The sequence below is a fragment of the Pelmatolapia mariae genome, linkage group LG15 (genome assembly GCF_036321145.2).
Source record: "Pelmatolapia mariae isolate MD_Pm_ZW linkage group LG15, Pm_UMD_F_2, whole genome shotgun sequence".
Taxonomy (NCBI): domain Eukaryota; kingdom Metazoa; phylum Chordata; class Actinopteri; order Cichliformes; family Cichlidae; genus Pelmatolapia; species Pelmatolapia mariae.
The window spans coordinates 27,197,415-27,222,526 of NC_086240.1; the positions used below are offsets into that span (position 1 = coordinate 27,197,415).

Here is a 25,112-nt window from a genome sequence, read left to right on the forward strand (position 1 = left end):
CAGCAGCTTGTGGCCTTGGCTGGTGTCCACGGTGGAAATGAGTTTGGGGATGTACAGGTCCTTAGAAAAACAGCCACCCTGCTGCAGTGGGTAGATAAGATAAGACGTTATTGATCCCGAAAGGGGAAAACATATTTCATCCAGAGCAACAGAAAAAAGCAATAAATAAATAAAATGAATTAAAAGAATATCAGAAGGGACAAAAGTAGAGAAGGGCTCAAAGTAGTGCCTAAGAGCAGCGACCGGCCTCCAGACACCAGCTGGAGGGCTAAGGGTCTGTCTGAAGCTATGCCGAGCTCAGAAACTGCTTTTTAACAAGTGCCCTTTGGCAAGACACTCAGCCAATCTTTACACCACAGAGCTGCACAGCGTCCGGCAGCAGGACCGCCGCTGTGGCATTCACTCACCCACTGCTGTAAACAAGGAAGCAGAGCAGGAAGAACACTGGCCACAATCTCCATTTACTCCCACAGCTCACTCACCAGCTTTATACCAGCCTGATTAGACCGATCAAAGGGGATGGTGATAATATTGATGATGATGATGATGTGACTGGGTTCAGAGTGTGATTTGGGCAGCAGTAAGAGTTGATAGCGTTCATAGTTTGGCTGCTGTGAGCTCCCTGTCTGCTCTTCGGTTTCAGTTACAGAACACTTTGAATGAGCTACAGGTGTCATGGCTGCCAGGTGTTTATCATTCAGTGGTTTAGGGAGAGCAGAGAAAGGAAGACGGGAGTAAACAGGGGAACTTTGAGTGAAACTTCTGTTGATATAGACAAAAACTCATAACCACATAATGAGCTGCTGCCCAGTGTTAACACGCCTGATACTGACTGTGTTTGTGAACGGAGGCGATACTTTCTCTATGATTGCACATAAATCTGTAACATCTCCATTCTGACCTTCAGAAAATCTCCTGCTGGCAAAAAAGCTGATGCTGTACTTCACACTATGTTTCATTCATGGCACACAGCTCCACTGAAACCTTACAGTAGTGTGGGGAAAAGTGCCTTTCAGGATCCACTGCCATTCACAGCGAGATGATTATCACTAATTAAGCAGTTATAAAAAGGAGAAAAAGCCATTCCACCTTAATTAATATGATCTGATGTGACTTTGCAAACTGACACTCTGTGAGCACAGAAAACTTTGAGTCTCGGATTTCATGTTTGACCTTTTCATTGATGTTCAGGGTGAAAATAATAATGTATACTTTTCAGTTGACCCACAAAATCATATTCTTTGAAGCTCACAAAGTGACATGAAAGAATATCAAACATGAATATTACTTACCTGATGCAATGTAAAATCTATTTGAAGAAACAGTTATTTGTTATCCCAGTACTGCAGCGAGGGGTGAGCAGTAATTAATCTGATAGATGGTATTAGTGCTGTTTAAGCAGTTTTACAAACATCAAACAGCAAAATAAACAAATAACAAACTAAAAAAATAACTAAGAGTCAGAGTCTGACAGAGTTTTCGAGCTGAAACCCAAAATCATTCCCTGAATAATCATAGCGTGTGCGTGTGTGCGCGCGCGTGTTCTTTTGGGGAGGTGTGGGGCAAACTGTGGTCGAGTTGATGCAGCTGTGGGTTAGATTTAATGATTTCCTTAAGGAGGCTCCTGCTGGAAGTGTCACCATTCTGCAGCTTTTGTGTATTTGTGCATGATTTTAAAGGCGTACCAAAACTGCTGCATTTACAGACTCATCAGTCTATAAGAAAATAAAGGAGGGGGGGAAGTGCTGTAATTGCCTTGAAAGAGGGTTTGAGAAACTTTCCTCCAGAGGTTACACTCCCGCTGTCTATGCTGTTGCTCCTATAGATTTCAGTCCTATAATGTCTCCTCTGTAAGTCCAGCATAGCCCTGGTAGCATGCTATAGCTGCTTGAGCGCTGACTGGACCTTTAATGCTGGGAAAAGAAAATTTAAAGTACATGAACATTAACAGAGTGTTGAGCTGTTTGGAGCACAGGGATAGGTGCACACACAGTTGTACACGTACAGGTGTACCAACAAAAAACAAATAAGAGATAAAAAACTTACAGACTGTAATATAGTTTATTCATATAGTTTTCAGTCTGATGCACAGATCGTAACAAATATTTGAGCATTGAGAAAGTGTGTGTGCGTGCGTGCGTGCGTGCGCAGATGTGACTCCACAATGAAGGGGTGTGAACGTTCACGTTTTAACAACTTAATGAAAGATGGAGCGGTCCAGCTGAAGTGTCTGATCTGTGCTTCATGCCCGTCTGCCTTTTTGTCTCTGATGCAGTAATGACACAGGCTGGGCTCTAACGTGGTGTCGAATCCAGCCTGTGTCTGCACATCCAGCCCAGTAGCTTAATCTCTGCAAACATCTCTGGCTGTCAAGAAGTGTTTTCTTTGTGTTAGGTGTGGTTGCTGAGTCTGCGGGCTTGCAGTCAGGAGGTGAAAACACTGCAGTTTCATGTGTTTCAGAAGGCTCTGTCCTTGTTTCAGGAATATTATTACTCTCTGTCGCTGCATGTTCAACTCTGACACCTTTGTTCATGACGTTACCTCCCAGAGTTCCACTCTGAACGTGAGTGTACAGGTGTGACAAACCTCAGTGTACCTGTTGCCACTGAGTGAGGGCTCGAAGGTCGAAGGCTACACTGAAAACAGCATTTACCAAAAAAAAAAATAATGCTGAAGTCACTTAAATTGTCAGTAACTGAATAAAGAAAATGTTCTTCTAACACAGAAACCATCAGCAGATGATCGGGTACAAATGTAACCTCTTCTTCAACCTCTTCTTCTAAGCACGCGTCACAGGTCAGGGGCCGGGCGCAGACATCAGAGTCTGTTTTCCAAAAGTTACCAAACATGGCACGCTCAACTTGCTGTTTTTGTGTGACTGATAAGCATTAAGAGGGTTATCATCATTCATAAAAGCCAAACCTGTTGTTTTGGTGAAGAGGATCTCGGTCCCAGCTATGTCAGTCTTACTAAATTTTAGGGTGTTTTTGTAGTAATAAATATTACATGTTCATGTAGAGCTTCAGTGTATGAAGAAGCAGTAATATTGTTAACAGTCTGCTGTGTGAGAACAGTGTGTTTAAATATAAATGTGGGTGCTGGGACATTCAGACACACAGTGCCTTGTGTTTGTATCATTTTTCGTTTTCTGCAGAACTTCCATTATTGTACTTCTGCTCTTTCATCATCAGATTTGATGGTGTACGATGGTGCACGATGGTGCATGATGGTGCATGATGATGTATGTGTTACCTTCAGTTTTCACATATATCTGGTGTGTTAACTCCTTCAGTGCTATGTTACTTAGATCCAGTGATGTGTAATAATTTGTGTCTGTTGTTGTTGCTGTTTTTAACTCTCTTGAAAAATGAAGGGGATTTTTACTTTTGAGCTTTTGGATATGGCTCTGTTAACACCGGTTTACATTTACATGTCATTATCAAACACGATCTGACCTCACATTTAGCTTATGTGTGTATGACTCAAATATTAAGGGTGATGCGTAAACACTGTAAACTGTGTTTCCATATTGAATAAATGATGCTTAACGGGTCGATAGCAGAAAATAAACTGGTGTAATGTAATCAGAGAAGTCAGTGGCTGGTGTAACGTCCCCAGTCCTGTGATGTGTTTAAAAGTGCAACAGAATACCAACAAACAAGGGCGATCAGTCATCTGCAGTCCTGCAGTCGCTCCATCACACATGCCCCGCTGCACACTCCATCTGAAACCAATTTCTGATGTAATATCTGTGGGATTTACACACCTCCTTTCTGTTCACTTTAATCAGATTCTCATGAATTCTAATCATTTTCCCCAAACTCATTTTTGGATTCCACCTGATGTGCTTTTGATGAAGAACCCTTTTTCACTGTGTGATTGAAACCAAGTGAGGCCAAAAGCTTTAAGCTTCTCTGTTCACCTCCTGCATCCTGACGTGTGGTAGAAAATGTCATTTTTCACTTTTAGACACAGAAACTTGAACCGAGTCTGAGGGTAAGCAGCATGATGAGCACCAAAGGCACCGGTTGTAAATGATCTGGGCTGATGTGAGCTACAAAGACTTTTCTTATTTCATGATCCGTCACTTACACTTCTATCCCCGTGTTTCCATTTTACCCTGTGTGGACAGATATGTAGTTATTAGAGATTAGGGCGCAGTGACGGGCTGGAAAGTGGTGAAATCAGGTGGGTGGATCTGATCCCGGCCACGCTCCTCTCACGTTTCTTCAGCTGAGAAACCGTGTGCCAGTGAAAACCGAAATTCCTTCATGATCCACTGAAACTCTGAGATATGGAAGTAATTCACAAGTGTGAAAGCAAAATGAGTTTCCATAAACAATGTTCCAGTAGTTTTTATTGGAGCTGCTGTCCATTGAAGAAATCTCTCTCTCTCTCTCTCTCTCTCTCTCTCTCTCTCTCTCTCTCTCTCTCTCTCTCTCTCTCTCTCTCTCTCTCTCTCTCTCTCTCTCTCTCTCTCATAGACGAGTTTGGAGCTGAAGGCTTCTCCGGCCTGGGCCTCTCCCACGGGGGTTCTTTTAGGGCCGGTCCTCCTTCACAGGCCTCCGAAGACCAGGACCACAGTTCGGTTCCAGGCCCCGCCCCTGGCATAGGTTTTGCTTCCGGTCCAGGATCAGCCCCATCGGGTCCTCCGACCACAAACTACAACAACATCCACATCCCACCAGGAGCCCACGCTCCGGCCAACACGCCGGCCGAGCTGCCACCGCCTGCAGGTACGACAGAGGTTGGCTGTGTGTACAAACAGCGTGGCCACATGTCAACACTCTGGTCACTCAGTTTAGTCTATAGCAAGCTGAGTGTACGTGCTGAGCTCTCCATGTTTGACACATGTGTCCTTGTCCAGCAAAACATTTCACTTCACATTGTCCATCAGCCTCAGCTCCACGCATAGTTCTGCTGTCTTTAGAAAATCTCACAGTGGTTTTATGTCATTGTCACACGGCAGCATTTAGCTCAGAGGACGAGGTCCAATCAGTTCTGTCCGTGTTTGGATCCGTCTCTGGAAATCTGTCTGCAAACACATGAAAACAGCTTTCAGCTCTGTTTCGAGACGAGGACACCACCGCAGTGAGCCAGACTTCGAGCGTCGATCACACCTCGTATCAGCCTGCCGCCGTGGCTGCCACACCGTTACTACGTTACGATGCAAACAGTTTAAAACGCCAGTATTAAATCCTGCTTCCTCTGAGCGCACTGGGCCCGCCGTGCCTCTGAACATCGAGGTTTAACATGAAATAATAGCAGCAATTTAAAATTCTGTAGCTTTAAAACAGAGTAAATAATATTGTGCTGTACGATATTTCTAAGAAAGAGTCATTCGTTCATTTACATCAGCTGACTTTCAGAGTCTGAGAGACTGTAATATGTCAAATATGGGACTTGTGTTGTGCAGCACATGGAGCACTTTATTTAAAGAGACTGTCGCTGCAGCAGACACACACACAAGCGCGCACGCACACACACACACACACACACACACACACACACAGTGCTGTTTAGATGTTAGTGGTCTAACTTCATCACATGCTCTGTGAGGGTCCAGGTCTGTCCCATCACTGAACCGTGAATGATTAATTATAGACAAAACGTTGTGTTATATAAATGAATTATGATAATGATGCCATGATCACATGACTGCTGTTTCCAGCGTGCTGTTGTTCTGCCATCATTAAAGGTCTAAACTAGAAGAGCTGCCTCTCTTGTCACCTGCCCTGTAATCCTGCTAATTTCCCCTGATAACACCGAGTATGTGACGGCCTCGCAATTTACCGGCGACGCTTTCAGTGACACTCCTCCCCGAGAGATGCATGTACACACGTTTGCTGGTGCAGATGTTTGCAGATGTTCTCTGGAGGATATAAAGAAGGTAAAACTTCTCCAAAGTGAGGCCCGGAGGTTTGTGCAGAGTCGATCAGTGACTGTGTTTATTTGGAGGCTGACCTGAACATCCAGAGTAATAATGAAGTGTGTTTCTGTGCAGAGAGATGTAATTGTTCCCTTATGGAAACGGCGTAAAGGCAAAATGTTGTATAAGAGCACTTGTGTAGGCACTGTTGCCACCTCATAGATCTGCGTGGAGGATTGAGTGTTTAGTTTTTTGCTTCCTGCGCAGAGTGATGGGGCACAATAGAAAAATAAACATTCACACAGAAACCTCGAGTAATTCAAGGTGATTATAGATTACACAAGCTTCTGCAGAAAGAGCTGGCACACACCGTGCAAACACACTTTTCCCCAAACACACACACACACAATCGGTCCACCGTCACCGCTGCACAAAGAGGAGAGACAGAGGTGGACCTGCTCCTGCTGACAGACAAGGAGAGACTGAACCCTGCTGATAACGAAGCTTTTGCTCAGACCCGTGTGATAGGCTGTAGCCCGGGTGTGTGGGAAAGAGTTTGGGGCTTTGCTCACATGCGTGGCTGAGTGCAAAGTTTAGTTCTGTCTCACTGATGATGAACGCTCAGGGGGACTTTTCAGACGACAGCTCTGAAATCTGACAGGTTTACAGAGCAGCTTCGTTCCAAGGTAACCACCTGATCGCAGTGACGCAGCGTGTTGTTGGTGACGTTTCGTTCATTTCCACTAGGAGCGCATCCAAAGTGAAGCATCTGTTGGCAGCTTGGTCGTTTTCAGACGCTTGATTGTGTTGTTTCTTGTCTGGATTTCTGCTAGCTGTCACTAAATATTCATATCTGTGCAGTCAGAGCTGAGATTGAGGCTTCAGAGATTCACAGACTGAAAAATAGGACGCCATCCAATAATCTAATGGGGGTATGTTGGGGCTGAAATACTGTGGCCTGCTGGGTAAAGGTCAGGAAGATGATAGATGTTGACCTGTCCGTCCTCTGAAATCTTTGGCACTCTAACGGAGGTGTTAGATATAAACACTGATTATTGATAACTGGCATAGTTATTAGAAATATAGTTTTGGCCATTCGTTACTGAGTATTTCCTTGAATATTTACCACAATCATAATTTGAAGTGTTTTTGTTGACCAGCAGAAGCTGTTAAACCTGTGCCTATGCCCCGATCAGTGCCCACTGTTGACCCCACACTGCTCAGCGCCCAGCAGCAGGGTAAGAAAACACACACTTACAGATGACTGCTGACACGATACACAACTGCTTTTCCTTCCAACTCCCTATAAACACAAAGCTCAGACTGCAGGCGGTTCACCTGAGTCAGAGGCTCTCTGGTGTCTGCAGGTAATCCTGCTTTCACATTGAACTGGTTTAAAAACTGCTTCTTAAAAGACATCTCACTGGTTTAAGGCCAACAACCATTCCTGCTGCTCTCTACGCTCATCTGGATACCGAATGTTCCTATAGTGAAAATGCAAAAATGTGAAGTTGGAATAAATTCCTGAGACTGTTTCCAAACTTTGACTGCCTCTAAATCCAGTTTGAGACCCCGGTGGCCTCCGGTTAGCGCTCTCTACCAGACATATTGTATTAATATAAGGATGAAAAAAAGTTTCTGCATATGGTCTCTGTCTGTCGCTCCACCGCACTCCACTGGAATCATATTTCTGTACACAGCTGACAAATTAAAGAAAAAAATCAAAGGTAAAGTGTGTTAGTGTGAGCTGAACTCTTCTGGACGAGCACCATTCACCTGTACCTTTCCTTCATTTGCTGTTTCGATGATGTTGGAGAGTATGGCCTGACACATCATTCAAAAATGTCCCAAAGAATTTATTCAGAATATTAAAAACTTTGTTTTCCTCCTCTGTTCTGTGCACACATACAAAATATAATTTATACTATTATAGTTATTTAATTTAATACATAAGTAGAAATTTAGAACTTCATGTGTTTCATTTTCCTTTTTCCTCGCCGCTGCAAACAGACAGGACGTTTTTGCTGCTGAGTCTTAAACTGAATCTGTTGGATTTTTCTTTGCCTATTAAACTTTTTATAAACGCATGTGTAAAACTTGTTGATGGAAAGACGCCTCGAGTATAAACCAAGGAAGATGCGAACATGGCGAGCCCGAGAGTGAGTGGGAAGCTAACGGTATGTGGTTAATGAGTAGCACAAGAGGACTCGCGTTAAGGAGCTTAATGGAGTTTAATGATAGGAAATGAATTCAGACGCCCGTCGACATGAATACGTTACACAGAGCTAATTATAAAGAGCAACATCTAACAAGATTTCCAGAGATTCACTCACAGCCTTGGAGTGTAATGAGTCGGAGCGTTTCATTAACTCCGCCGAGTACTTTGGTGATGAATCAGGACTTTGATGGCAGAGCCATTCATATTTATTTCTCAATTAAAAAGAGGACAGCAGCTAATCTGCCACACTGAGCCTGATGAAATGATGGAAGGATCGTTGTCCGGTTTCCATTACCAGGCTGAGAAACGGCGCTTTCCTCTTTTTCCTCCTGAGGAGGAGATGGTGGCCTCTGTCTGATTGGACCTCGCGTCGTTCGTCCGTCTGTCTGCCATCTAACATATCATTACGACCTCAGCACCGCCGCTTCGCCGCTGTCTAGACTGTCATTAGCTGCTGGCGGTCAGCCGCAGAATGAGAGGGAGAGAGGGAGCGTGGTTGGAGGGCAGGATGAGCATCATTCCCGTAATTCACACTTTGCTGCTGTTTTTAAACGCGTGGTTTCAAAGTGTTTTAGAGAAGCTGCTCAGCGGCTGGCAGAGCACAAGCAGGTTGTGCTGAGCAGCTTCAGTGTTTCCATTCACCTGCTATTATGGCACAAACAGAAGAACCACAAAGTTTAAAGAACTGCTTCACAAAGGTTCTCAGTAAAGAAAAACCTGTGACAACAACTGAGAACAGCCGAAAAATAGGCTTTACATACGACAACGGCTCACATGTGACGTGTTTAATGTTCGTATCTAATGTATTTATGCATTCAGAAGGGACACAGCGGCCTTCTGCCTTACTCTGTTCATGATAGTTACAGTGCAAACAGAGCGTGATTATAGAAAAGTGTTTAGTATATGCTTGTGTAATGATCGTAATGTGTAACACATCACTGTGTTTATGAGCTGCAGATTAATCAGCTTTATTGTGACATCAATACATAAAGAAATTTAATTTAGACCATGAAGACCACTGACTCGACATAAAAGATGGGCATAGCTACCAGCAAGGATAAATGAAGCAGGTGCACAGGCTTAAACCTGCCCACCTTTATACAGTCAGTGATTATATTCCATTCATGCAGCAAGCAAAAAGTAAAATGTTTGCGGATGAATTGTACGCTGCTGCAGTGTGCACAGTGCAGCCATAGAGCATATTATACCATATAACCTTAAAGACTGAGCAGGTTGCTTAGTCAGCCGGTCATGCATAAATTATCATCATGCAGTTCCTCAGATAAAATTATTCAGTCGGCCGGCTCAGCAGCAACTTTATGACAAATCACTGAATCATTCAAACTTCAGTTTTCTGTCAAGGTGAGTTCAGATGTTCTGAATAAACCGTGCAACTCGGGCAGTTAAGCTTTTGTCCAATCGCTGTTATAATTAAAATGAAAAGGCCTTTTTGATGCAGCGCATTAAGCCTCAGTCCAGGCAGATAATGAAGAAAAATGGAGCTCGTAGCGCTCCGTTAAAACTCGTCAAAGACTCTGAAATGAAGATGCGGTGAAGAAGCAGGTGTTTCTTTCCGGCAGCCCTGAGCGTCTCCTCTGCAGCGCGGTCAAACTTTTTAATTCAGTCAGTCTCCTCTTTTTTTTCTTTGAGTTTATGTGTGATGTAATAGAGTACCATTAATCTTTAACCCTTAAACAAACTGTCACTCATTTATTTGACCACTGGCATGATTTTGTACGAGAGTTTTACTGCAGCGTTGAAATGCCATTAAGATATCAGAGCTGTATAGTTATCAGCTAGATTTTTTAATGTTCCACTGACTTACTCTGAGCCTCTGTAAATGCACCGGGGTTAGATTTTACAGCACGCAGTCGTTCCCGATGAGCACAGGGACTAATACATCCATATACATCCCCATTCATGCCAGTTTCCATAGCAGTAATCTCCCGTGTGTGATTTATGGCTCCTGGTTGGTGTCTGTTTGCGTGGCTCTTTGGCTGGGCAGGGCGATTGTGAGAATTTACCATTGTGCACAGGTAGCAGCATGAGAAGCACAAAGAATATCTGCACTGGTTTTCAGTTTTCATTGATTTTTAACCCTCTGAACGAGACTCTGGGAGAGCAGAGTGCTGCAAATGTAAATAAATAATATGAATTCACAACACAACACCCCAAAGATGTGTCACTGTAACGGAAAACAAAACCAGTGAAGGAACAAAGAAACATAATAAGATCAAGAAACAGTCATTCTTACAGCGTCAGTCAGTAATAGGAACGTTTCAGCTGGGGTCCTTCCTGGCTCGCCTTCTGAAAACTGATTTCTCATTATGAAAGCTGTCAGCTCGTTTCATTTACTCTTTTTATTTCAAGCAATCCTGCAGTTAATGACTCCTGAGATCATTTCTTATTTCGACCACCTCTCCAAACACCCCTCTTCAAATGTCTCCCTCCACGTTAAGCGCTGTGGTCTCTGGTTTTTCCACGTTTCCCCCTCCTCTGCCTCTCAGGCTCTTCTAGTTGTGGAGTATATGCAGTCAGCATATTTTCCCAGTCTTTTCCCAGCTCAGAGAAATCAGCCAGGGGATTAGAGGCTTATGGTGAAACATTATTCAATCATTTCTTTCCCGTTCTTCTCCAGGACACTTTTAAGAGCAGAGGAGCGTGTTTTACGAGAGCTGCGGAGCCAAGAGAGATATTATCTGTTGATCTGTTCTTTCAGCCTGCCCTGCTTGTCAGAGACTCTCAGAGGTCCTTTATGGAGGCGCCCACCATGTTAATGTTAAAGTAGAAAACTAATTTGGTGTTATTATTGTTTCATATGCTACACATTAACTCTGCAGAAGAAGCATTAGCTGGATGGATCTGTAGATTTATTCCCTCTGTTTAATGGAAGAAAAGTCTTGCTGAGGTCGGTATGCCCAAAAATACACAAGTGACCTCAGCGTTTAACCAGCGGGCAAGCACATAATGACACCACAGCCCAGATTCGTACTTTCTCGTGTTTAAGGAAACTCTATCTACACTCAGGAATTTAGAAGGCCACCTTCAGGACAACTGCTGAGGACAGTTTCCATCTTAGTTTTCATCTTTTATGTGACAGGAAGAGGGTGGATTCCTTTAAATCAGTTCAGTTCAGTTTTATTTAGATAGGTGCTTTATATTGTAAGGTGAGGACCCTACAATACAATCACATGAGCCATACGAGCCAAGTGCTGTGGCAACAGTGGGAAGGAAAAGCTGCAGAGATTTGCATTATGGGTAGTGGATATTCAAGACTTTGTGTTCTGCTCATGAAAAAGTTATCAGACATGCGCTCAATGCAGATGATGTGCATCATTTTCCACTTGTGAAGAAACTCGAAGTGAGTGAACTACAGACAGAAACCAGGAGTACTAACTATGTTTTTCTTGCCTACAGGCTGCATATTCATACTCAGATATCTGATCTGATAACTTCTCGTATGTATGAAACATTTTCCACATAGTTGGCCGTTTTTATTAAGAGTGGAATTGAGTGGAATCTCCAAGTGAAATCTGCTCATTCACCATGTTTTATGGTTTGTTAAATTGATTTTTTTTCTTTGTCCATAAGAGACAGTTATCGCCCTTAGACTGTGCAGATGGTTGGATGTTTTATCACTGCTTTTCTGTGAGACTGTTTTATGAGTACAAAGTAGATCCAGTGACAGCTGCTCACTGTCACGTCTGAGGATTGTTCAGAGAAACCTGGTTTCTGGAAACACCCTGTAAATGGAGGTTCACTATGTCCGAACTGTCTAACAGAAATATGTAACGCATCTTAGATCATTTTTGGATTTGTTACCATGGTATGGTAATGACTTGAGCCTCATGCCCAACTCGGCAAGTATGGACACGTTCATGTACATTTGTGGACTGTGATTTATCACTGTGATGTCAGCAGTGTCGGTCAGTCACCTGTAGAATCAGTAAACGTGTTTAAAAAGCAAAATCCAGAAAATTCTGCTGAATATTACGTGGCACCAAAAACAACCAAGGTGCTGTGTTCATTTGAAGTAACGCTGATATTTACTTTTCAAACACAAAAGAAAAGAAGAAGAGAATCAGACCAGGTCCCTGGAGTGGAGGTTGTTGTCTTGACTCTGTGTGTCTGCAGCATTCAGAATCTGCACTAACCTGCTCGTGTTTTGTCTGCAGTGAGACTGAGCGATTGAATATTATTCGTCAGAATGCGTTAACATGTTTCGATTTTGCGCCGTCATTTCGTGGCTTGGAGACGTGTCCCATCCAAGACCACGTCTCGTGGTCTGTTTGCAGAGCGAAGCGTAGAGTGAGGGGAGCGCAGCAGAGGCCTGGTTTAAATTAAAGAGTGTCCTCTGAGAGGGAAGGATCAACTGAGGGAGTGAAACATCCTGAACAAGTAGAGTGATGAAAGAGGGAATAATGGAATGATCGGATAAAGGGTAAAAGAGAGATGATGGGAGCGATTGTAAAAAAAAGTCCAAAGGAGCCAATCGACCACCCGTAGATACAGAGAGAGGAGGGAACAGTTTCAAACAAGAAAGCAAATCAAGAATAAAAAATGTGCTCAACAAGGGAGCAAAGACTCTACATAAATGTCATTTACAGGATTCATTTGTCATAATTGAAAATTTGAAATGTGCAGAGACAGTTTAAGAAGTGATGAAAGATCCACTGCATATATTTCAACACGCTTTGAATTCTTGAACACTTTGAATCTTTCAGGGACTCTAGGAATGGATTCTTTCAGGATTTTATTTGTATTATTGTGTTGAAATTTCTTGCTTTTTTAATGTCTACTGATTTTGCAAAAATAAATGAATTGTGACTGGATAGACAGTAAAATCAAGGATAGACAGGTAAGAAGCAAAAGATCATGAACGAGAAGAAAGTTAGAATATAGTTAAAACTGGATGAATGTGATGGTTGGAGGCAGTTTGTACAGTATGTGTTAATTGGACTGGTCACTGATCTGTTATGACCTGTAACCTGTCCTCATAGAGCTAAACTGGTACGTCCAAAAAGTCAAATCTTTATGCCTCTGCAGTTGTTTCCATCTTTCCCCTGCTTCGTGATGACACAGTGACCCCATACTTCATAAAAACAAGTTTTTTTTTTTTTTTTTGAAGTTAATAACTTGAGCTCCACCCATCTCACAGCTGGAGCAGCGACTGTGAGCCATTTTCAGTCTGAAACCTCACAGAAACTTTCAGTCTGATATCAGCCGCTCACCCTACATTTGTGTGGTCAGGTTTCTTAACAATACAACATCAACCTAATTTTCCAGAGCAGCAGCACAGCTCCAACAGCAGTGCTAAAGGACCAAAGTTTCTGCTGGTAACTGGTAAGCAGGGACAGGCGGTGGAACATATCCGTGTCCATGACCAAGCTCCAAAATCTGTCAGAGAGGTAGAAACCAAACAACCGTTACTCCTAGCTGGAACGTTCAAAACATGCGCTTAAACATTGGGGAGGAAGCATCAGAGGGGGAAGTAGAAGAGGGCAATAAAGATAAGGGAAAAGAGAAACATGCTCTGAGCTCATGATCCAGTTTCCTGGAGGCAGGGTCTTTACTGGAAGGATCTTTACAAGGTTGTTTTTGTTTTTTTTTCCTATAGAATACTCTGGAGTCCTGTATGTGAAGGAGGGTCTATGTATCCTATAGTGTTACACCCACCATAAGAGCTGTGTTTTCTTCAGGCTGAGCTGTGAGCCCCTAGAGACTCTGATGGGTGGAGGGCCAAGAGTGGAATATGCTGCAAATAAAACCCCAGCTTGCCTTTTTTCGCTGTTCTTGTTGGTTAGAGAAAATTTTTGAATTTTAGAAGAAAAAACAAACATCTTTTTGTCACTGCAGGCTTGACCTTGAAGAGCAATGTGGATTTTGACCCAGAAGAACCACGACACATGCTTTAATCGAGTTTATAGCTTCAGTAACAACTACAAATGAAAACAAAGAATATGCTGTGAAAATATTTTTAGATCTAAAAAATCATTGTTATAAAGTCGATCACAACTTTTTACCCACCCACGACATGTGTGTATAGGTTAACGGTTATCTTGGAAGCTCAATCAATCTTCAGATTGGGTTCCCCAGGGATCTGTCATCAGGCCACTGCTTTTTATACTGTACATCAATGAGATGGCTGCAATGTCAAAGTCATTGAAGGTCATATTGTTTGCCGATGACACACACCCAGTGTGCCAGGGAAATAACGTGGAACAACCTCTGAATGAAGTAGAAAATTATCTGAAGATGTTGTTTGACTGTTTAAAAATTAATTAATTAATTAAAAAAAACAAAATTTCATAATATTTGGAAATCTTAAAAATTCTACCACTCTGAAACGGAGTATAAATATTAAAATTAGAAAAACGAATCTGAAATAAGAATTTACAAATGATCCTGGATACTCCATATTACTTATATCTCAGGCAAAATATAAGAAAGCCACCCTTTATGAAGTTGCAGATTTCATAAATTGGACATCATTATGACATACTGCCCGGAAGGGAAAACCTGTAAAACACACCCGTCCACTTTACTTTCTGCAAAAAAAAAGCAATAAAGACCATAAATAAAACCGCTTCAAGAGATCAATTAAATTGACTTTTTATTAGAATAACTGACTTTGAGAGGAATACTCGTGTTCAGCTTTAATATGGGAAATGTTCATCTCTCTGATCGAGCCGTCTCAGTGTGAGAGTAACCCAGCCTGAAAACTTTAACTTCTTTATTTTTTGACGAAAAGCAGTCGGTCTCCATAAGTTTTGAGCTTCTACCTCCTGCTGTTTGGTAGTTTGTACACAGGGTGTAAAACTTTAGATTACTTAGTGTTTCATCTGTAAATGGCTCAGGAGTGTCAGGATCTTCACTTTACACTTGACTTTTACACTTCTTTTGTTCATGTTTTCTTTGATTGCTACGCAGAATAAAACTAAACTGAGCTGGGTCAAAACCAGTCAACATCACATCATTTTTAATATTTTAGGTAAAACGACAAAGAGGGGAGGACGTGAGGAGACGCTGATAAGAAAAACCTGATTCTTTAATTGTTGAGATTTAAAACAAAAGATCGTAGACAAGTTTAGAGCAAGAGGGTGAGCGACATGATGATCTCACAGGGAGCGGTTTATCTCCGAGGATCATGGACATGTTACAGCCTCACATCTCTTTATTAAACAACACACACACACACACAGACTCTGTGTCTCCTCCCTGACGCCTCACCTCATCGGGCCGATTACAGATGAGTCTTTATTTAAATACATTCTGATCACAGAGATGAATTACCCACAATCCCCTTGACACCGACAGACAGTGATGGGCTTACTTTCCGTGACGCGGATCACAGCGGGACTTCGAGTGTTTTAAAGGGAATTTAAGTCAGAAATAAACTCCGAGCAGAGCAGAAGACTCATCCTGTGCCTCGTTTCTCCGATGCTCACAATCAAACACACTTTATTCGTGCAGCAGGTCAGAACAAAACGGATGACAACTGAAACTGACAGGAAATTGGTAAAATGGGATGACAGCGGCTTGATTATAACCCCCAGAAAATAGTTTTTTTTTCTTATCATTGAAACTTTATTCAAAGCAGCAGTTGAACAAAACTGAGTGGGAAATATTAGAAATATTGGAAATATTAGAAAAAATTCCAGCTATTCCTGAATTCATTCATCCATCCATCCATCCATCCATCCATCCATCCGTCCATCTTAGGCCCAGGTGTAGCTCAGGAGGTGTGACCCTGCCTGCTGCAGTCTGCATGTATCCGTGGCTTAGATACTGATCGCTGAGACAGGAAGTGCAGAGACGCGCTCGTATGAGTAAATGAGGCGTTCGGTATAAACAGCTGTGACTGCATGGGTAGAAGAGAAGAACCGTCCATTTACCATGTTATCCATCCATCCATCCATCCATCCATCCCGTGTCTCACACAGTGGCAGTAACACAAGTATTGTTATATAAGAAGAAATTTGTAAAATGAGTCTGTAACCTTTAACTTTCAGGGTTTTTTGTTGTGTAGCATCAGAAGTAATAAACAAATACTTCAAGTCACTGTAACACTCATGGGACGTTTTTTCCATGTTACAGATAAAACGTTTCATGTTTGGTGTGATCATAGAGTCGATGTTATCTATATTAAAGGGATCCTTTGCTGTTTTCCTTTTTTTTTTTTCTCCTTTCCTAAAGCATCCTGTAGCTAAGGAAACTCAACAGTTGCTTGTGCAGATCTGTCTGTCTGCCGTTTGATGGAATGTGTCATGGTTGGCATCAATCCTCCCCTTTGTGTTTCTCAGCAAATCAGTCGTCAAGAGCGATCGGCCCTCAGAGCTGCTCTAATTGCTTCGTAGTTGTTGTACATTATATCTGATCTCACTAGTTTCCTTCTCTCTACCCCCCTCCATCCTTTATCCTCCTGTCATTCCGCTCTCCCTCCCTCTAGGCGGCATCCAACTCTCCCCGGAAGACTTCACCAAAGCCCAGAAGTACTGCAAGTACGCCGGCAGCGCCCTGCAGTACGAGGACGTGGGCACGGCCGTCCAGAACCTCCAGAAAGCCCTGAAACTCCTCACCACCGGCAAAGAATGAGGCCCTTGTCCTCCTGCCGACCCACTCCTCCATCCCTTCTTTTCTCCCCCCCTCCCCCCCCTTTTCACTCCAGCAGCGCCACTCTATCCGTCACTGATCCGGCCCAACAGCGAGCTGAGGACGCAGCTCACTCTCTCACACACACAAACACACACATACAACCACACACACACACACACACACACACACACACACACACACACTCTGAAGAGGGCCGTTGAGCTCGCCATCAGGCGAGGACACGATGGAAATCAGCGTTCAACAATAGCTGCCTGTGTGTGGCTGCGAGTCGCACTGATTGACGGGACAACAGTCCGACGGCAGAACACGGCGACTCTGACGACTGACGCACATCACAGCTTCATCATTGGTCTGAAAAGACAGCAGAAGGTCCTCAGGCTGCCATTTAACATCACGGAGCTCGCCGCGTACGCATCAGTAAACCGTTACCATGGAAAACAAAGCTCTGAAACATTTACAAAAAGTACAAAATAAGTCTGAAATCATTCTGTTCAAACTTTAAAGAGAAATAAACAAGAAAATGAAAATGTTCTGCTTTCCTGACACTAAACTGTGTCACAGGCAGAACGACGATTTAGGAACTCGCAGATCGATACAACAAAAACAGCAGAAATTTTTGGTTTGCGTGCAGCAGGCTCTGTTTGTGTTCTGTGTATGTGGCGAGAAAAAAAATGTTCAACTCGAAGCTCGAAGTGACTTTAAGGTCACGGCATTCAACCTTTTTTCTGCTGACACAGCGTTAATGAGAAATCACAACTGTAAGAGTTTCAGGGACCAAACTAAATTAATTAGCGACTACATTTAAGTAATTGTTTTTTTTGTTTGGCATTTTTCCTGCAAAATTACCCAAAATCTTCAGAGATTTCACGAGTGAGTTCACGTCACGTCTTTTCTAACTGCGATGGAGGGCGTTGAGTGATCTCGGACTTGATCAGCTCATCTTCTAAGTGCAGCTTCGAACTTCACACAAGTATATAAGAAAAACCCAAATTTTAATCTTCCCATCACACAATGAAACTAATAAGGGTATTCCTCAGAATGCCAAGAGTGTGAGATGACACACGACAGACGCTGAACGAGCTATGCTCATTTTCAGACGACCTTCAGCTCACTGCTTCAGGTTTTCTTCTTCTACGATAGAAGAAAGGAAAAAGTGTCTGTGTCTGCATCACTGCTGTCGGGACGTCTGTGACTGCTCGCTGTGATTGTTTTGGCTGTTGGCGTTTTGCTCTTCTGTAATAGAAAACTGTCTCATTTGTGTCACTTTCAAACGGACGGTGTCCTGATATTCAGGCGATGCAGAACAAATGGAGGAGGCGAGGCCTTGGAGCAGCGTGGCTGTCGGCCTTCTGACTCGTTGTGTGGCCGAGGAGGCGGAGGATTATCTCCTGAAAGCTATACATAAAAACATATTGCCGTGTGTGTGCTGGTGGAGATGGGGGTGGCAGTTGTTGTTTCAGCTTTAGTTCTTTTCTCTTTATTTAATGTTAATCATTCTTGGTTTGTTTGAAGGTTTTCAGAGTTGCACGAAGCTTCTGTCAGAATCAGTGATTTACAGCAGTTTGAATAAAATGTTGGAAATGCACAGCAGTGTTGATTCTTCCTGTTTGTGTGTTTTATTCATAACTGATGTCACTGTGTTGGAAATGAAAGCATGTGTAGCTCAAGCCCAACAGACGTGCAGCAGAATGAGCTCCATGTTAATGAAATCTGCATCTTTATAGTAGGACCTGATAGATCCTGCTTTTAGCTCAGCGCTGTAAAGATCCTCCAACACTGAAGGAAAACCCTCGAAGCCTGCAGACGGTGCTCTGTGGTCGTCTCTGAGCCACCCCTCGGGGAGGACCCATGGTTAACCCCATTTCTCCAAAAGGAGGCAGCAGCTCTCGGCTTCTTCTACTGTTAGTCTCATTTAGCTAACCATCACAAAGAGCAGCAACACAACTCAACAGCGTAGGTCTTTTAATCTGCTGCCAGTGACTGAATAACTAGACTCCAAACACCCGCTCCACAGGGCTGCGGACCAACCACAGGTTCATGTCCGCTCACAGGTTCGAGGACACGCCTAAATATTGACCACAAATCTACAACGGAGAAAATGAGGTGTAATTCACAGCTCGGTAACAGCAGAGTAAAAATAAGACCACAACTTCCTGCAAGTAGGAAGATGATTGCTTTGATTTTTTTCATATTAGTAGCAACACTCTACACATCTGGATGACCATTTTCAATCCTGTGCTGATCAGACAGGTCTCCTGGTGGGACTGATGCTGTCACCCTCAGCTCATTTATAAATGCAGGCAGATAGTAATGAAAATGATTCTGCATCGATGAGTCCAACTCGTCCTCAACATGTCTTCCTACAGGACTGGACTGTCGGAAGCGCTGCAGCTGGTTGGATTCTGGTGATACTTCCATTTTTCCATTTTGCAGGTAAAAAAACGATGTCACTGCTGACCTGTGATGTCTGCTGATTTGTCATGGTTAACTATTATTGCAGGCAGATTTCATAGAATTACCAATACTGATTCCGTCTTGTTGCCACAGTGACGTACCAAGACAAAAACTGAGTGGTTGCAGATCTTCAGAGGCAACAAGTTCGTTCGTGCTCAGGTAAAATGATTCAGGGCCTGTAGTAGTCTGCAGCCACTTTCTCAACTGTGACTGCAGCATTAAGGAAAGTAGCTTCCTGTGATGAAGCAGACACATTCAAGTTTGAGACGTCTGGGTTAAAGCGGTGCCCAACACAATTTAGTTTGACATAGAGCATCTGTGGTAAAGCAGATCATGTTGCAAAGCCACAACTGCTGAGAAGGTTTCGTCCTGAAAACTGAACCAGTGTTTGATTATGGTCAGTCTCTCCTTTCTGAGAAATCCTCCTGAGGAATCGCTGAGGCTGTTATGGCCGGGTTTCCTGTGTCATGGAGCCACACATGGTTTCACTTTGCAGAAAACATCATTGTGAAGCGGAGTCCAAAGGAACCAGCCGGGGACGGTCAGAGGTGAGGCGTCCCAGCTTATCGTCAAAACTTCAGCATGTCTACCTATACTAATCTCTGAGTTATGTCCAGCTTAACCTGTCACAGTTAAATGTTCATGTCTCCGCAACCTTTTCTCTGGAAGTTGGAAGTGAAAACTTTTAGAGCCACAGAGATGGCGCAGGGAGGATGCCGAGGTGGACAAATGGGAAAATAAATCTTTAAGCCAGGGGTGAGGAACTCCAGGCCTCAAGGGCCGGTGTCCTTGATCCAACACGGCTGATTTAAATGGCTAAATTACCTCCTCAACGGTTGTCTCCATTCAGGGGTATTCAGGGGTAGCATGCTTCGATGGCCGCATTTGTAGGCATTTACGTCACAGCAACGTGACGAAGGCTGTCCAAATTCGAAGAGTCCTCCAAATGTGGCAACAAATGCATCTTTCATTTCCCCAGATTTGAAGGATGGGTCAGGTGTATCCTTTGTGGCCAACCATATCCCAGGATTCATTGCGGGTCATACAGGAGAATTTTTCTCATAACAATTGCTGTCGAAGCAGGAGTTAATGCGGGAGAGGAACACACTTTTCAATGTAAGTATAAGAAAATCTGGTGGTACAAAAGTTACATTTTAAAGCAGTTGTGTTGTTAGGCTTTGGGCATTTGCTTATGGTTATTGTGTAATTAAAATAATCTTCGTTAAAAATTACGCGTAAACTAGCTTGTATGGTGGGTCCTGTGGTTTTTCATGTATTGCCGCTTACATACAGCTAATTTTGAATTTTGATTTTTTTTTTTTTTCAAATTAACCTTTTCGTGATATGTTTTAGGGAACAAAGACCAAATGGCTCCGTTTATTAAAATAAGAGGAGAAAATTATCACCTCTTCACTGGGGTGAAGAATTTGGCCACTGTGGCATGGAGGTACAGGAATAAATCAATTTACACATCATATTCATATGAGTATAGTTTTATTAACTCCCATGCTGTACAGAACCTGTGATGTCCAGATGGTATTGCTCTTGTGTTCTGTTGTGGAAACTTTTGGATTTACGGATTAACAGTTGCCATGGTTTTCTCTCTTCTCTTATTTTTTTGAATGTGATCAGGACAGTTCTGGAGAAGATGGACCTGCAGGGGAAAGTCACCCCTTTGCAGGCCAGAAAGAAATGGGAAATCTTAAAGAAAAATACAAAGTATGTATGTGTGTTATCAAGAAGATAATTCTTAAGAACACATGTTAATAAATGTACAATTACTAAGAGTCGTTGTGTTGTTTTTATTTGTCTACTGTCATTTTTGATTTCCTCTGCCTTTAGGATTGCAAGTATCCAGGCTCAGGAGAGGGACTCAGTGGGAAGCTCACTGTTGGTACTTGACACTGGAGTGTCCTCATGAATGTGATAGGTGATAGGACAAAGGCCTTCCATTAGGCCTCCTGTCCTAATTTCAGCAGTGGGTGACCAAAACGAAAGCAATGAGGAAGTTTGAACAATTTCAAATGGATATGTATTTAATGAGAATAAAGTAAATAACAATAAAACAAGAACATTTATAATACATCAACAAAAATATGGCCTGGGATCCTCCCAGTTAAAAAAAAAAAAACATCCAGGACTGGGACACTCAGGTTAATTCTACGGTACAAGGGTCTGGTAGGTAAAGGAAAAGGTGGAGAACAACATAGAGTTTTAGCAGAAAGGTATGATTTCATTTATTTTAAGACATCAAGCATTAGTCTGATTATTAAGCTTAAGTAAAATATACTAATAGGCTGTGAAAAGACTTAATTTTTTTGCACTTCATCTGTGTAACTAAGCTTTTTGTGAACTCAAAAATAAATCTTTTTTTTTTTTTTTTTTTTAGCTTTGTGACATTTTTACAGCTCATCTATGCACACAAATAAGTTACAGGATCAAATGAACAATAGAAAATAAATAGAAATATAAAATGTTCTTCTATAAGTTTCAAAGAGATTTAGTTTACATATTTTATATAATACAGTAAATGTGTATGAATGGCCAGCAATCATTCAGTCACTGAAATTATCCATGCAACTAGCTAAGTAATGCTTGTAGATTAAATAAATTATTTTACCTGGATATGACTGTCTTTGGTGAGCCTAAGGTACAAAACATGCAGGCGACGACGATAGAGTTTTTCTAGCTCCTCGAAAATTAAAAATGTACAAAAAAACAGAGCGACATTGCTTGGTCCATTTTAAAGTTGTCGCACTGTGGGGCTAGCGACCGGAAAAACACAGAAGTAAGGACAGACTTGAATGAAGGCTAGAAGACTGTCCAATTTCACAGCCACTTACTTCCGGCCTATCTGGCCTTCGAAGGACCCGCCATATGTGGACTGGGTAGGTCGGGTCCTTTGAAGCATGCTACCCCTGAATTTGGACACAGCCAACATGTCTTGAAGTTCTCCAGAGGCCTGGTAATAAACTAATAATTTAATTCAGGTGTGTTGACCCAGGGTGATATCTAAAACCTGCAGGACACTGACCCTTGAGGCCTGGAGTTCCCCACCCCTGCTTTAAGCAGACACTGTTTGCTTTCTGTTTCAAACGGTCTGATTTACCCACAGCTTCTCCAGAACCAGAACCACCGGCTTCTCTTTATAACAGGAAGAGTTCCTCTATGTCAACATAAACCTGCCTTAGCTGCTTCCTCTAAGGTTTATTAGAGAAGCCTCCTGTATGCTAGATCACTAAAGCTGGAGGACCGATTGTTTTACTTTACTTACTCCACGAATAAAGATTGTCACTGGAAAAGAAGAGTGAGTTTTGTTTTAGACGGGGAGACAGGATGAGAGATGAAAGCACGCTTTAATCATCAGACATAAATACACTTCTCTATCAAACTAATCATCATTCTGATTAAACACTGAGTCACTGAGTTTTTTATTTAATGGTAAAAATTGAAGGTGAAGTTCCTCAAAGCTGAAAAGTCTTAAAAGCCGAGGTCGTTATTGTTTCAGCATATTGTTGATTTTTATGAAGATTCGGAAAGAATCAGACCTGTGGTCAGTGCATCCTCCTCATTCCTCGTTCATCTGTCTTCATCTGCTTTTTTAATCTCTCTGTATTCAAGCATTGCTGCTTCTATATTTGGAAGACAAACAGACTGAAGCCTGAAAGACTCGTTTTTACCTTTTCATGCCGATTCCAGTCACTGTACTTCTTGTTCTGTCCTCTGTCATAAAAGTGCTTTTATTCTGCTGGTGGATCTGCCAGGGACAAACTGTTTCCTTTTTATTAATATTATATAAGCCTGCTCCTTTTTCACTGTTTTTTCTCTCTGTCTCTTTGCTCTCAGAAAACTTTCTTACTTCATTAAACGGCAGCATGAGTTTGTGAGCCCGAAGCTGATGTTTTCATAAGAGGGCTCCACTTTGAAAGCTGAGAGTCGCTGTTGTAGATATTTGTCGACGTGAGACCTCCAGGACTGAATAGTAAAGCCAGTTCCTCTAATGTCCACCTGAGGCGCCCTCCAGACTCCCAGCTTCACGGCAGAAATATCTGAGAACATTTTTTTTAAACTCACCTGTTTTGATCCTGTTAAAGCTTTAAATTTGGGCATGACAGGTGTTTGTGCCTTTTACACCTTCAGCTTCCGCCGACCTTGGGAACAAAGTCTAGTACCAACACAGGTAAAGTGTACGCTAGTGCAGCAGGAACTACAGCATGAAAACGTTTTACCAGAGCTAAAGACCACTGATACTCAAACTGTGTGAAAAATCTGTGGTATGAACTCGAGTTCGGAGCACGTTTAAGGGAACGCTTTAGAAAGAGTGGGCAGAGCAGATGGAGTTCTTTGACTCATGTGGGTCCAGTTTGGTTCAGTGAGGATGCAGCTGAGAGCAGGACAGGGCGGTTACCTGCTGCTGCGTCAGGCGTCATCATGTCTGTGCGCCAACTCCATCAGGCGCGTTTCCTGGCCCTCTGAGATCTCCTCCCTCAGGAGTTTTTCCAGCAGAATGCAAATCCGTGCAGCTCCTGAACTTCTTATCAGGCAGGAAGTTCGTCTTGAGTGACATTTAGAGGCAAATGAGATGCAGCGTGCAGCTCTTTGTTTCCACTCATCTGCACGCGCTCCGTGTCCTCCCTTGACCAAGAACATTCTGACCAATGACGGGCGAGTACTCACAATGCATGCTGGTAATGATCAGCATTTATCTGCAAGTCATTACCGAATAAGTGAAAATGCAGAAATGAACGCTGTGTTGCCTGCTTGCTCAGTTCAGATCGCCCTCTGTGATCTCATACTGACCCAAGAGCAAAAAAACTATGCGCCTGGCTGTTTGGAGCACAAACTCTAACCTCATCACTGAAACATTAGTTTAAAATGAGCGGTCAGCTCTGAAATTGATGCGTGGCAGGAAATTACATCAAGCAGAATTAAAATACTTTAAAGGTCGTCAGGAACAAAGAAATAGATGGAACTGAGCTAGCCAACACTGAGGGAACATCTACACATGCACAGCCCTGAAGCTCACAGGCAGGATGTTTTTCACAATAAAAGCCTGATGGTCTCCTCTGTACTTTATTTTCCAGGATCTGCTCCTGCAGGTGAGACCTGCGGGTGGGGCCGTGCTCAGTGTGACAGCTGATTGTTCTGTTTGTTCTGTCAGACAGCTTTTATTTTGATGGTTTGGGCGGAAGTTTAATCGTATAAATTCCAGCCTGAGCTGAAGTAAAAACCCGTGCTTGTGTTTTTCCTCAGCTGAAACGTCTTCGCGCTCCTTCGCCGGGCAGTCCGGGTCAGGAAAGCGAGCCCACCCCTCGCTCTCCCCGCCTCTCTCTCTGCATCGCTCTCCCTCTCACTCTCTAAACTTTGGAGACTTTTGCGCGTCCTGGGCGCATTCTGGATTTGCTGATTTGGAGTCTGAAAACTTTCAGCGCGAGAAAAAACTGGAAAGCAGAGAAAGAAAAAGGGAAAGAGGAAAAAAGGGAGAAAAGAAATAGGAGGAAAGAAGACCTTCCCTTGGACTCCGGAGAGGGAGAATGATCCTGCGGGGGGACCAGCTGCCGCTCCAGTGAAACATGTAAGTCACAAAGTGTGAGGCTGTTTCAGCTGCAGACTCGTGCAGGATGGGTTTGCTGTCCGGTGTTTGCTCTGAAAGCTTCTCAGAGACTCACTTTGAGTGTTTCTGTGTTTTTGCCTCCCGTTTGTGAAACATCCACAGAGTGGACCCACAGCAGCCTCCGTGGAGAGGCTCCTGTTTAGCTGAGTCTTCAGCTCTGATGGACGCGCCGTTAATGAGGAAAATCATCTGTGTGCTTTTCTTTGAGCTGAGCTCTCCTGTGGAAAATGAGCAGATCTGTTTCCATGATGCTGCTGACTGCAGATGTGTGCACATGTTTATGGTGATAGAGACGGAGTGCGCGCGGGAGCGGGTCAGTGTGCGTAGAAAGCGCACAGACT

General features: G+C 43.0%; 1 protein-coding gene across 3 annotated transcripts in view; it reads left to right on the forward strand.

Moving 5' to 3' along the window:
• Positions 1-18,288, forward strand: part of vta1 (vesicle (multivesicular body) trafficking 1) — a 56,467-nt gene extending 38,179 nt beyond the window's left edge. Inside the window, exons 6-8 of one of the 3 annotated variants that reach the window (XM_063495929.1) lie at positions 4,485-4,736; positions 7,030-7,107; positions 16,537-18,288. In XM_063495929.1, the coding sequence (XP_063351999.1) occupies positions 4,485-4,736; positions 7,030-7,107; positions 16,537-16,682 (476 nt within the window). In that variant the 3' untranslated portion in view covers positions 16,683-18,288. The remainder of the gene's footprint in view (positions 1-4,484; positions 4,737-7,029; positions 7,108-16,536) is intronic. The other 2 variants (XM_063495930.1, XM_063495931.1) reach the window with 2 other exon arrangements.
• Positions 18,289-25,112: the final 6,824 nt, after the last annotated feature.